Below are 13,847 nucleotides of genomic sequence, written 5' to 3' on the forward strand. Positions count from 1 at the left end.
ATATATATATATATATATATATATATATATATATATATATATATATATATATATAGATATATATATATATACCTATTTCATTTATAAAAAAAAAAAATATTACACCAAAACTTCTCGAGATGCTTTTAAGGTTGTTCGTGGGTTTAATCGAATTCGAACATTTTTTTTAGATCCAATAAAATTATTAGATTGAAAAATAGTTGTTTTTAAATAATGACTCAATTCAATCAATTATAATATTTTTTAATTAAGTTGGTTTTCAGTCAATTATTTAAAAAATTTGTTTTTTTATAAAAATAAAATATTAGTTTTAAAAATATCTATTTATTATTTTTAAATATTTAATTAATTTTCAACTAAGACTAAACATATATGTATGGAAAGAATTATTGGACAATAATAAAATAAAAGAATTATGAAATTAAATAGAAATAAATTAAATTAAAACAGTTATTTATTTATCAAATTTTTTAGATTATTCCGAACTTAGATCATAGACTTATAAAAAAATATATATATATATATATATTTTTTATATAAAATGAAAAAATAAATAAGAAAAATAAAGAGGTATGAGACTGTCAGGGAATGTGAAAAAAGGTTAAGCACAGTAAATAAAAGTGAAGAAACAGTAAAAAAAGGAAAAGAAACGGCCGGCAGTTCAGCTTTTGGGAACGTTGACCTTCTTAACTACTGCAGTGATTGTAATTTTACTGCTACCATTGAGGTTAAAGTAAAAACCTGCAGTTACCCGGCGAAGATCTTGGTAAAAAGCTGTCTGCGTCGAGATTCCTTCACTATCTCCCCACGTTAATTTAATCCATTTATTGCTCACTCTCAATTATTTTAATTTTAAATTTTAAATTTTGTATTTAATATTTATTTAAAAATAAAAATTTAGGAATTTATTTTATTCTAAATATTTTCATCCCGTTAGAGTGGCCCGTAGTTAACCACATTAGTTAAGTTTATTATATATTTACGAACTTCTGAGACGGTTAGGTCCATAACATTAGACCATATTTGAACAACTTCTTTGAAATCATTGATTCTTAAACATTGTTCAACTAATTTAAAACTTCGTTAGGTTTGATTTTAGTTGAACTACTCGTTTGAAAGTTGTTGGATATTTGCAAGTTCATTTCGGCCTTGAAGATCCTACATCTGCTAATTTAGGGAATGATCATGAGTTTATAATCAAGAAATACTCTTTCCATTGGTACGAGACCTTTTGGGAAAGCTTAAAACAAAATCACGAGAGTTTATGCTCAAATTAGTTATAAAAAATCCTATTGTGGGCTTTAATTAAGGCCCAAAGTTGAGAATATAGAGAGCTAGTCTCTACTCGGAACTATTTATCAATTTATAAATATATATTATTCTATTTTTTTATGTTCCTCCCGCTAAGAATCCTAAGCAGTTGAAATAGTAGCTTTTAAACGATTTGAGGATGAATCTTTATGTAAAACTCGGAAAAGGTTTCAAGAGCTGCTAAGAAAATATCTACACAAAACTTACTTCATTGTATTCGGATCGAAACCGTTTATATTAAAAAATGGTTTTATTAATTATAAATATGGGTTTTTATTATATATTTAAACTTTAAAATAATTTTTGGATTATATCTAAGTTTTTCTTTAAAACAATATTTTGTAAATTAATATAATTATTAATTAATTTTTTTATTAATTAAGATTAAAAAAATTAATTTTATCTAAAAAAGCTTTTTTTTTTTTTTTGTACAATTATTCAGATTTATGCATTCCCTTTCTGCGCCTAATTTTTGTTTGGACGTGCCGCACTCTAACTTCCATTTACCAAAGTGGGCCCAATTGTGGGCCATAATAGTCTTTTCAGTCACCCAAATCTCGGCCCATATCTTCAATGGGCCCTTAGAACTTTTTTTTTCTTTTTCTTTTTTGAATTATTTATACTATCAAATATTTTCTAAAAAATTCCTTAAAATCACAATGAATGAAAAATTGGAAAATGAATAAAATATTAAAATATAAAAAAAAAGCTCTCGCTTCAAATTAAATCGTGAAGCTGATGACAATTATGTAACTGGCCAAAGCAGACAATATCTATCATTTGTATATCAAAGTAAGACATTGAATGATGTGTCAGGAGCCCCAAAAGGGTGAATTGTGATATTCTATATGGGTTCGAGAAGATAATAAATATTTCTTATAAAGATGTGGAAACCTCTAGCAAATCTAAAAGAGGCCAAATTCAAAATAGTATCATAAATTTTCTAAATATTTGAACGTAAACTATCTAAAATGAAAGTACACATTTTGGCATTGGCTATGTATTCCGACGACAGCAATTGATCACGAGTTACAATATTCTGATAGAGGTATCAGTGTCCGTTAACAACAGTCACAATTCTGATAAGTGACGTAGTAACCTACGAACAACCAAACGCTCAACCCACAACATCCACCCTAAGATTGACGCAAAAACTAAAGAATTTGTTTGTATTTATAAGGAAATAAGAACCAAAATTATGCCGACAATTTAAATATTTAAAAAAGGGGGAAACTTTCTTATTTTTCCTTTATTTAGACCAAAAAAAAAAAAAAAAAAACACGACCAAAATAAAGAAAATTTTCAAATATATATTTTTTTTTTGCATATAGGCCCCACCATTTCTCTATATTTAAAATTTTGCCGACAATTTTATACTAATTGCTCGCACGTATGAAAGGCGAGTCCTTCATTTAATTCTTTTTAGGAATCTCTTTATTTATTTATTTATTATTTTTAAAGCACCAATAAGGCAAAAATTGTAACACTTTTAATTATTTAAACAAATTAATTTCACTTTATAATGATATTAGAAAGGTTGAATTTTTGAAAAATTAAAAAATCCAGTTGTTCACGTGTTGATGGTTTTTTTTTATGAAGTCATAGGATTACAACCCTGCTCTACTTCTAAGATTATTATAAAAATGAAGAAAAATTGATATATGTAACTAATGTTAGTGATGTGGTGTGACTCGTGAATGTTTGATATTTGAGTTTTATGAGGTTTTAATTATTAAATAACGTGTGTATGGTGCATAAGTAATTTTTTTTTTAAATAATTAAAAGAATAGATGATTGAAAATTTTATTAGAGATGTTCGGGTCTAGGTTGGTTCAAAAGTTTTCCTAACTCAACTCAACCCGTGTACATTCTCAATAGACATTTTTAATTTTGTTCTTTCTCGAATATTTGGGTAAACATATATTTGAAAAATGAGTTTATTGGAAACCATTCTCAAATTGCTTTTCCTAAAAAAGGACATTTTTCATTAATTTTATTAGATTTTGAATTTTGAATTTTAAATTTTAAAATGTAAAATTTTCAGTTCATTCTATTTCATCACATTACAAGTGTGATAGGGTTCTTAAATTATAAAAAATACAAACTTTAATAAATAATGAATATAATATATAAAAATACATTTCAAAATATTATTTATATTGGTATCTAATTTTCAAATTAATTTACGAACACGCATTTAACTGTATTTTTATTAAAACTTTCTAATTGTTGAGATCGTCAACCAATTATATATATATATATATATATATATATCAAGAAATATGAATATTTTAATATTTGATTTTTAGTTTTGAAAACCAAAAAACACTTGAAAATGAAAGAACTTTCAATTCTAAAGAACAGTTTTTTTTTTTTTTTTTTTTTTTTTTTTTTTTTTTTTTTTTAAAAAGAATGATTCAATAAAAAACGAACTCTTAAATAAACAAATATTTAAGTATACCAATTAACAATTTTGATAGATAAAAACTGAGAAAGAGACCAAAACCAAATTTATTTATTGTTTGAGAATGGATTAACGTTTAAAACAAAGAGGAGAGAGAAAAACGGCTTCTTCTTCCCAAAACCTTGCTGCTGCTGCTGAGGAGGGCTAAAACAAAGGGTTCATAATAGTTTAACGAAGCGTTCTTGAAGTGGGAATTTTGCGCCATCGCCAATTTCTTCCAAAATCGTCCAAAATCTTCCAAAAGGGTGAGGTTTTTGGGGTTGTTTTTGTTGTTCTTTCAAGTGGGGTTGTTGATATCTCAACTTCTTCGTTGTAAAACGTTTTATTCTCTGAATTTGATGCTCTTATGAATCTGTAAATGGAAGCAAAGCTCTTGGGTTTGCCTTTCTTTTTCATGTTCCTAACTCTTTTTTTCTCTTTATTAAGAAGCTTTTGTTTCTGTAGATTCTGGAACTTCTGTTCATAATTATAAAAGGGTTTATAGTTTTTGGGGAGATTTTTGTTACCATGTGAGAGTTTTGCAAAATGGTTTCAATTTCAGTTGATTTCTGGGCTTACAGTGTTGTTCTTGGCGTTTGAAGGTTGAAATGGATAGTGATAATGGAGATTATGAAGTAATTGAGCAGATTGGGAGGGGGGCGTTTGGATCGGCCTTTCTTGTTTACCACAAGATTGAGAAGAAGAAGTAAGAATTGTTTACTAATTTTGGTTCTTTAAGCAACTGTTTCTGAGTTCTGCAAATGAAATCTTTGATGTTCATACTTCCATTGATGCTTAGTTGCCTATGAAATTGTGAGATCAGGGCTAGTTTGTGTTGTTCTCTCTCATTAATGGGAATTACTCTCTCTAAATTAGGTATGTGCTCAAGAAAATTCGCTTGGCGAAGCAAACGGAGAAGTTCAAGCGCACCGCCCACCAAGAGGTTAGTTTAACTCTCCACAATGGTATGATATTGTCTATTTTGAGCATAAGCTCTCGTGGCTCTGCTTTTGGTTTTCCCGAAAGGCCTCATACCAATGAAGATGTATTCCTTACTTATAAACTCATGATAAATCCCTTAATAAGCCGATGTGGGAATCCTTTCCCAACAATCCTCCCCTCGAAGAAAGTACATCATAGAGCCCCCTGAGGCCTGTGGAGCCCTCGAACAACCTCCCCTTAATCAAGGCTCGACTCCTTCGGAGCCCATGAACATAGTACACCCTTTGTTCGATACTTCAGTCACTCTTGACTACACCTTCAAGACTCACAACTACTTTGTTGGACATTTGAGGAATATATTGACATGGCTAAGTTAAGGGCGTGACTCTGATACCATGTTAGAAACCACGACTCTTCACAATGGTATGATATTGTCCACTTTGAGCATAAGCTCTCATGGCTGTGTTTTTTGTTTTCCCAAAGGGCCTCATACCAATAGAGATGTATTCCTTACTTATAAATCCATGATCAACCTCTTAATTAGCCGAGGTGGGACTCCTTTCCCAACAATCCTCAACATCGTTGTTCGTAAGTGTGCTTACAATGGCTGATAAAAGTGATACTGTTCTTCCTTCATTATTCACCAACTTACAAGTGAATAGTTTATAAGTAGAGGGCTGTTAACAGCCTGCGTCGCACTCAAGGGCAGTGCTTGGTGTTGGCACGACAGATCGTGTAGAAGTTGGAGTAAAGAAAAAAGATATTTAAGTCGAGAAATGAGCGTACGATGTGTTATGAGAGGAAGAACTTGTAGGACTCCTTGTGTTCATTATAAATTGAGTCATAGTGAGCTTTTAGCTGGTTCGAACACTCAAAAAAACAAAACAAAAGAAAAACAATGGTGTCTTGTTATATCCTCGGCATGAGCTTGAATGTTTTCTTGCCTGATTTAAACATAAAATAGTCGATGCGCGTAAATATTCTTGTTTAGCTACAGTTACTAATGTTCCTATATCAATTTCAGATGAACTTGATTGCAAAATTAAATAATCCATACATTGTGGAGTACAAAGATTCATGGGTGGATAAGGTAAATTGTTGTTTCTTTTACCATTCTTCTTCTTCTTCTTCTTCCTTTTTATTTGTTTTTATCTTTGTTTGGGAGAGGATCTTTGTTCATAGAAAATGAATAATGGGTGAGGTTGGAAGCTTTTATACTTTTAGTTAATTTTCCATCCCCTATGTTTTTGTTGTTTGATCACGATTTGGTAACAAACTTGCTATTAGAATTTGGAGACAGGGGTGGGTGGGTTTTGGTTTCCTCAGTTCTTGTGAGATCCCACATCGGTTGGAGAGGAAAACGGAACATTCCTTGCAAGGGTGTGGAAACCTCTCCCTAGTAGACGTTGACGGCGGTACGTAACGGGCCAAAATGGACAATATCTGGGGGCTTGGGTTGTTACAAATGATATCAAAGCCAGACACGGGGTGATGTGCCAACAAGGATGTTGGGCCCCAAGAGGGGTGAATTGTGAGATCCTACGTCAGTTGGGGAGGGAAACAAAGCATTCTTTAGTAGATGCGTTTTAAAACCATCAAGTTGATGACGATACATAACGGGCCAAAGTGGACAATATTTGCTAGCGGGGACTTGGACTGTTACAAATGGTATCAAAGCGAGACACATCGGGAGATGTGTCAGCGAGGGCGCTGGGGCGTAAGGGGGTGGATTGTGAGATCCCACATCGGTTGGAGAGGTAAACGAAACATTCCTTATAAGTGTGTGGAAGTCTCTCCCTAGTAGATGTGTTTTATAATCGTGAGGCTGATGGTGATACATTACGGGCCAAAGCGGACAATATCTACTAGCGGTAGGGTTGGGCTATTAGAATGATGTTCATGAATACCGTCTTTCTTTAGAAGGAAATGAATGGTTAGTTTGCGAGTGATTAGTTGAGGAAAGTGGATTTTGAATTTGGGAGGGTGTTTATATTTAGCCTTAAACATAGGATTATACCTCTGGTGACTTCTTTGCCTTCTTGTTTTCCACTTGCTCTAAGTTTCATGTTTTGGGCATTCTATTTTGTAGGGTGATTGTATATGCATTGTAACGGGCTACTGCGAAGGCGGAGACATGTAAGTGTCGTTTATTTAAATTTTACGACCTTTCGGAGTTTGCTTCATTTATGACCTTCAATGCGGAAAATATGTAACCTTTATAACAATGACTATCAATTTCCCCTCCATAGAAACATAACTAAGTGAAGAACAAAAGTTATCTTGAATCAATTAAAGAGCAAACATTTTGTGGAAGGTTGACATGGATGGAATCGATAATCGATTTTTCCTGATGTAGTGAGAAAGAGAAGAAAACTCGAGCCTAATCCGATGTCCTGTTTTCTTTTGTTGAGCAGGTCCGATTTGATAAAAAAGGCTAGAGGAACATACTTTCCCGAGGACGTAAGTTGTAACGGTGCTGATTATTTTTTCCTTCCGAATCTATGTCTGATTGTCAATTTTTTTTGTTTGTCTCAGAAACTTTGCAAATGGTTGGCACAGTTGTTGCTTGCTATAGATTATCTGCACTCAAATCGAGTGCTACATCGAGATCTTAAGGTATCTATTGAGTATTAACCTACACAATCTTGTGATTATAAATCTCATTAATGGTTCTGATTTTTTTGTTTTTTTAAATTTTCTTCTATTCCAGTGTTCGAATATTTTTCTTACGAAGAACAATGATATCCGGCTCGGTAAGATGGCTTACAGGTCTATTAGAATGAGATTTTCTTTACTAGTTACTGCTAATATCTTGAATTCCACAGGGGACTTTGGGCTTGCAAAACTACTGAATACAGAAGACCTTGCTTCATCAGTAAGGATGTAATCATTGTCATGTCATAATTTTGCAGTAGAAAGCTTTTAAACGAACCGACCTAACTTTTTCGCTGTAGAAACTGGGCCTAATCCAACCTATGATCTTATCGTTTTGATATGGCTATTTACGTAACGCCGAATTCATTCCAGTCGCTTCCAGTAGCCTCTTTGTTCCATACAATGTGTTTTATATTCTATTCATGGTCTTGCCCTTTTCTACCTCTAGATTATTGCTCTTTGAGAAAACCAGGTGGTGGCTATTGTTCCCCTCTCCAGTCAATGTGGTATCTCACAATTCACTCCTCTTTGGGGTACAGTGTTCTTGCTGGCACTCGTTCCTCTCTCGATATGGGATCTCACAATCCACCCTATTGGGTCCCAGCAGCGTCCTCGGGCTTTTCTTTTGGGACTTCCCCTCAAGGTTTTTAAAACACGTCTGTTAGGGAGAGGTTTCCACATGCTCATAAAGAATGCTTCGTTCCCTTCTCCAGTCAATGTGGGATCTCACAATTCACCCCCCTTCGCTAGCACTCGATGTGGGATCTCACACTAACAATCCAACTAACTAGTAACTAATGATCCCTATCCCAATAGTCTATCACAAGATCATAGAGTTGAAGTTATAATTTAATAGTTACTAGTCAAGTGTGGACGCTAATATATGTTCTGTAGGTTGTTGGCACTCCTAATTATATGTGTCCTGAGCTCCTCGCTGATATACCGTATGGCTACAAGTCTGATATATGGTCACTTGGTAAGAGTTTGTGTGGAGGCACGATCCTATCCTATTTTCGTGGTCGATGTTCATGGACATCACTAAATAAATCTTGCTTTTTCCAGGTTGCAGTATGTTCGAAATTTCTGCTCATCAACCAGCATTTCGGGCTCCGGTAAGTTCAAGCTTCACCTCTTGAATTTCATTGTTTTTTCTCGATGTCGGATTGATTTATGCATAATTCAACAGGACATGGCTGGCCTTATCAATAAAATTAACAGATCCTCCATTTCTCCTCTCCCAATTGTCTACTCCTCTACATTGTAAGCCTTTCTTCCTATGCGTATCGCCATTTCGGTCGATTTTTCAGCTAAAATCAGCTGTTCTTAGACTTGAGACTGTTCGGTTTCCACTTGCAGGAAACAAATCATCAAGAGCATGCTAAGGAAGAATCCCGAACACAGACCAACGGTGAGTGATGCAATCGGTACTCTTTCAATACCGAGTTTGGATATTAAGATCCCTTCTAAGTTGTGGCTTGGATTTACTATTAGGCTGCTGAACTGCTGAGGCATCCACATTTGCAACCATATGTCCTTCAGTGCCGCAACGCTTCGGCTAATATACTACCGATATATCCCTTACCTATAAACCCCAAGGATAGAACACCGAGAAAATCGCCTTCTAGCAAATTGCATAGTGAACACGAAACCCGAGCAAAACTGAGTGTAGCTTTCAACCTGCTGGAAAATATCGATATGGTGGGAGTAAGTTGTGACGTACAAACTAGCAACTCATCAACCACGGATGAAAATATGTTATTGACAGCTATTTCAGAAGACATACTCGAGACGAAGATGGTGGATCCTACGTCCTTTCCTGATGAAATATCGACATCTGATCGTGTTGATAGTCAGGCTGATGGGCTAATGACGTCTGCATCGGCGATATCCATTTGCAATGGCGATAAACGGCATGGAGGGGAAGAATCTTCCATCAATACCTCAGAAAATAGTGTGAATTCTCTGGAGACAGAATCTCATTCGGAAAACTTTCAACCATTATCCGAGCTTGACGTCAAGACTGTGAACCTGGATGACCCGAAAACAAGTTGCAGCGGACAGGCTTCGAGTGGAAATGGAATGAAGAATGGATCTAGTGAAGGGAACTTCATGGAATTATCGATGTCCTCTAGTGCTGAAAAATCTGGATCATCTGATGATCAATGCTTACTGAACTCAGTCGATCCACTGGATGTCGAACCAAGAAGCTTCATAAACCAGGAAAGCGTTGAAGGACATACAGAAGTTGCTCGTAGTGCTCGTATTGACTGTTTGACATCCGAGAAAGAAACTCCCAAAACAGAACACATATCATCTGAGAAAGAAAGTGCACAAACCAATGGTGTGCCATTGGAGAAGGGAACAGACGATATTAGTTGTTCGCCACAGATCATCGTAAACAAAGACATTCATCTGCTCGATAGTACCGAATCAGATTATCCAAGCCAACGAAGAGCCGATGCACTCGAGTCGCTACTCGAGCTATGTGCACGGTTACTCAAACAAGACAAACTCGAAGAACTTGCTGGTGTGCTGAGTCCCTTTGGAGAAGACGCTGTATCGTCAAGAGAAACAGCGATCTGGTTGACAAAAAGTCTGGTATCGTCGCAGAAATCTAACGGGGGATCATAGTATCCTTAACATTTCCTAAAATCTGTTCATAATTTACACAATAAATCTGTTCGTTCATTCTGGGTGGTTTTGTTTGATTAAGTATTTGAGGATATGAGTATATCAACATTGTTTGATCTTTGAACATATCATTTTCATTTCATTCAAACTGGAAAGGGATCAAATTTATTACAACAATGAATCAAAAAACAAAACAAAAGCTAAAGAACATAATAAAGAATCATCACCCCACATTGGTTTATTTATATGCCCCTTCCTCATACTGATAATCTCAGTTTACTGAAGGCAGTATGCAATGAGAGAGGCAGCAGATGCACCTAGCAATGTCCCGATGACAGGGAAGGTAGCAGAAGCGGCGCTGGACGGGCCGGGGGCTGGGGATGTTGCTGCTCCATCAGTAGCCAAAACGATGTTCAGGGAGGCAGCAACGGCGACGAAGGTGGCAACGGCGAACGTCTTCATTTCCATGGCGGAAGGGGAGAGGGGTAAAGGAGAGTTTAGAGAAAGACCTGCTTGAGGATGGGGAAAATCTTCCCTTATTTGATTGTTTTTGGGGGATTTTTTTGTTGTTTTTGTGTTGGAAAGTAGAGATGGAATGCAGGTCTGAGGAAGATGAGGGGTGAAGGGAGAGATTTATAGGTTGAAATTTGGTCTATTTTTGGAAATAAAATAGTTAATAATAGCCTATTATTAAATGAGTGGTTGAGCATGGTTTTAGGAGCTTAACTAATTTCAATTTATTTAGAAAGAAATTTGTGGCTGAATTATTTTTTTATTTTTTTATTTTGTGGAAAAATAACCAATAATGTTTGTTAATTTTTTTTTTTTGGATTTTTGTATTTTGTATTTTGCCTTTTAATTTTTCTATGAAAATAATCTAATGATAAATGATTTTTTTTTTTAAAAAATATATGTAGTTAAATATTTGATTTGAGAGAATTAGTTTTGTGGTAACATGTATATTCTCAATTAGAGACGTTTCACGGATTTGGACGGGTTTTCTATGAGGACGTGCCAGCCGCTTGATGTAATAGCTTGTTTCTCAGGTGGTTTGCATTCCGAGTGGTGGTGTTGAGTCTGTTGGATGATGAAAGTCCACATCGACTAATTTAGGGAATGATCATGGGTTTATAACTGAGGAATACTAACTCCATTGGTATGAGGTCTTTTGGGAAACCCAAAGCAAAGCCATGAGAGCTTATGCTCAAAGTGGATAATATCATACCATTGTTCGTCTAACATGGTATCAGAGTTATGCCCTAAACTTAGCCATGCCAATAGATTGGTATCAGAGCCATGCCCTAAACTTAGCCGTGCCAATAGATTGACAAATCCTCGAATGTCGAACAATGGACTCCAAAAAGGAGCCCTAAACTTAGCCGTGCTAAGACAAATCCTCGAATGTCGAACAAAGGACTCCAAAAAGGAGTCAAGCCTTCTTGAAGGTACGAAGCACACACTCACACAAATAGAGAGATGTAACTCACACCATAGAATGTCACTCCTGCCCTTCCACTCTTCGCAGACTCCGATGAAGGACTTTTGGGCACGAAAATAAGGACGAAATTAAGGAGGGTAAAATAGACAAAATTATAAACATTAAGAACGAAAATAAGAAAAAAAATAATAATAATAAAGTGAAAATATATTTTAAAAATATGAGAAAAGATTTTGGGCACGTTCTCCGTTTCCATAATTCCGGCGTACCGACAGACAAATCTGGATTGGTTGAACCAACCGAAAACGTGAACGCCGTCTCAACGTGACAAAATCTCCTACGCGCCGTCCGCACCCTGTTTCCCTACCACCGCCTTTCCACGTTCTACCTCTTTTCTTTATTTTTTTTAAACAAATTAAATTATTAAAAAAAATTAATTCTTTACCAGTTTTTAAATATTAAAAAATATCTCTATTTTGCCTCTATTTTAAAAATACTAAATAATGTTTACTTAATCTAAGGACCTATCTCGAAAGAAATCTGTCAAGACGGAAAATGAGAAAGAGCATGGAGAGATTTCTCTCAGTTAGATAAATAAAGTCAGAACGCTTACCCAATTTTTTCACACATCCAACTCGACTTAAATATATTTTCAAAACGAGAGTTTCCAAATTCCATTTCTAATTTTCAGAGAGAAACTTTATAAATTATAGTACAAATTCTAACTGGGTATGTTTTCAAGTTCCAATAAATTTAATATCTTACGAATTTTTTGTAATTACAAATATTTTTGATATTTGAATTAAGTTTTTGGGTAATTAAACTATTTTATTTTATTTTGGTGTTTTGTTTTCATCACATTTATAGTGCAATTATTAATTTGTTAATTAAAAAAAATTTAAAGATTTCTTTTAAAAAAATTCTGTTTATAGATTAATTTTATATTTATTTATTATTATTATAGGAAAAATAATTTGATTAACAAATAGTAATTAAAAAAAACTGATTCCACTCTAATATCTAATTTATAATAATATGAATAAATTAACAATAATTAATAGTTTATATTAAAAAAAATAAAAAGTATATTTTAATCTTTGTTAGAATGACATAATTTTTTTTTTTTTATAAAAATAATAAACAGGAAAAATAAAAATCTTACCGTTATTATTATTCTTTTTTTTAATAATGTTGAAAAACCACATTTAGCTGTAACGTAGCCGTTTCACCTTTTTGACTCGCTGTCGCCCCTTTTCTGTGGGGTCCACGCGCCGCTCCCTTCTCCTATATAACCCCCTTTCTCAGCCCCTCTCTCCGCCACTCCTGCATCTCCGATCAATCTCTCTCTCAATATCTCTCTCAGTCTTTTCTCTCAATATCTCTCTCAGTCTTTTCTCTCAATTTCTCTCAATTTTCTAATCCGTTCTCTTCAATGGCCAGAGTTTTCATCTCCAACGCATTCCTCGTCACCGTCTTGATCCTCGTGGTCTTCTCCGCCGGCAGCCTGGTTTCTGGGCTCGGAGAAGACTTCGCTCCGGCGCCTGCTCCGTCGCGTGAGGCCGGATCTGGCTTCTCTCTTCCCATCTCTGGCTCCGTCGTTGGTTTCTCTCTTCTCCTCTCTCTTCTTCACCTTCTCAGGCATTGATGAAGTTTCCGGCATCCGGCGGCCGGTCACCGGAATGTGGTTCTTGCGGCGATCAGTTCTAATTTGGGTTATTATATAAAAATTGATATACTTATAATGTGATGTAATTCTTGAGTGATTATTTGGGAGATTTTTTTTTTCTTATGAAATGTTATGTGATGTGGCATTTTTTTTTTATATACCATTAAATAAAGATTTCCATTTTATTAAATTTATTAAATTTCTTATTTTCCAACTAATAAAGTTAATATTCTTTTTTTTTTTGGAATGATAAGAAATTGAAAGATTAGTTCAAAATACATATCGAGTATTAGATCACAATTGATATGTGGATGAGCTCGAGTGACATTTCACCCCTAACAATGACACATTAGTTGATTCTTTAATGTCAGTTGGTTTAATGTCCTCTTTGATTTTTTGTTTTGGATTTCTCTTCAAGATTTTTAAAACGAGTTTGCTAATGAGAGATTTCCACACCCTTGTAAAAAATGTGATTTGTTTCCTCTCCAACTAATGTGGAATCTCATATTCCATCTCCGTTCGAGGCCTAGCGTCTTCGCTGTCACTCGTTCCCCTTTCTAGTTGATGTGAGATTTCACAATTCACCCTCCTTTGAGACTCATCGTCCTTACCGGTACTCGTTCCTCTTTTCAATTGATATGAGATTTCACATTCATTCCTCTCTCCCATCAATGTGAGATCTCATAATCCACCCCCTTTGGAGCTCAGGGTCCTCTCTGGCACTCATTCCCCTCTCCAGTCGATGTGAGATCTCATAATTC

General features: G+C 34.7%; 1 protein-coding gene across 1 annotated transcript; it reads left to right on the plus strand.

Moving 5' to 3' along the window:
• The first annotated feature begins 3,838 nt into the window (after positions 1-3,838).
• Positions 3,839-10,130, plus strand: LOC111465957 (serine/threonine-protein kinase Nek6-like). Its single transcript, XM_023110458.1, has 14 exons — positions 3,839-4,020; positions 4,357-4,460; positions 4,631-4,697; positions 5,721-5,786; positions 6,786-6,832; positions 7,111-7,156; positions 7,232-7,312; positions 7,407-7,449; positions 7,522-7,571; positions 8,246-8,327; positions 8,414-8,463; positions 8,538-8,611; positions 8,708-8,759; positions 8,843-10,130. The coding sequence occupies exons 2-14, from the start codon at positions 4,363-4,365 to the stop codon at positions 9,980-9,982; spliced, it is 1,896 nt and encodes a 631-aa protein (XP_022966226.1). The 5' UTR covers positions 3,839-4,020; positions 4,357-4,362; the 3' UTR covers positions 9,983-10,130.
• Positions 10,131-13,847: the final 3,717 nt, after the last annotated feature.

Source organism: Cucurbita maxima, unplaced genomic scaffold, assembly GCF_002738345.1.
Source record: "Cucurbita maxima cultivar Rimu unplaced genomic scaffold, Cmax_1.0 Cma_Scf00030, whole genome shotgun sequence".
In the NCBI taxonomy this organism is placed as follows: Eukaryota; Viridiplantae; Streptophyta; class Magnoliopsida; order Cucurbitales; family Cucurbitaceae; genus Cucurbita; species Cucurbita maxima.

What these genes read in the sequence shown, in the direction of transcription:
- LOC111465957 (XM_023110458.1), top strand. Translation starts at nt 4,363, where the DNA reads ATGGATAGTGATAATGGAGATTATGAAGTAATTGAGCAGATTGGGAGG. An exon ending in AGCGCACCGCCCACCAAGAG is followed by an intron (nt 4,698 to 5,720) that starts GTTAGTTTAACT and finishes TATCAATTTCAG; the next exon opens with ATGAACTTGATTGCAAAATT. An exon ending in GTCTGATATATGGTCACTTG is followed by an intron (nt 8,328 to 8,413) that starts GTAAGAGTTTGT and finishes TGCTTTTTCCAG; the next exon opens with GTTGCAGTATGTTCGAAATT.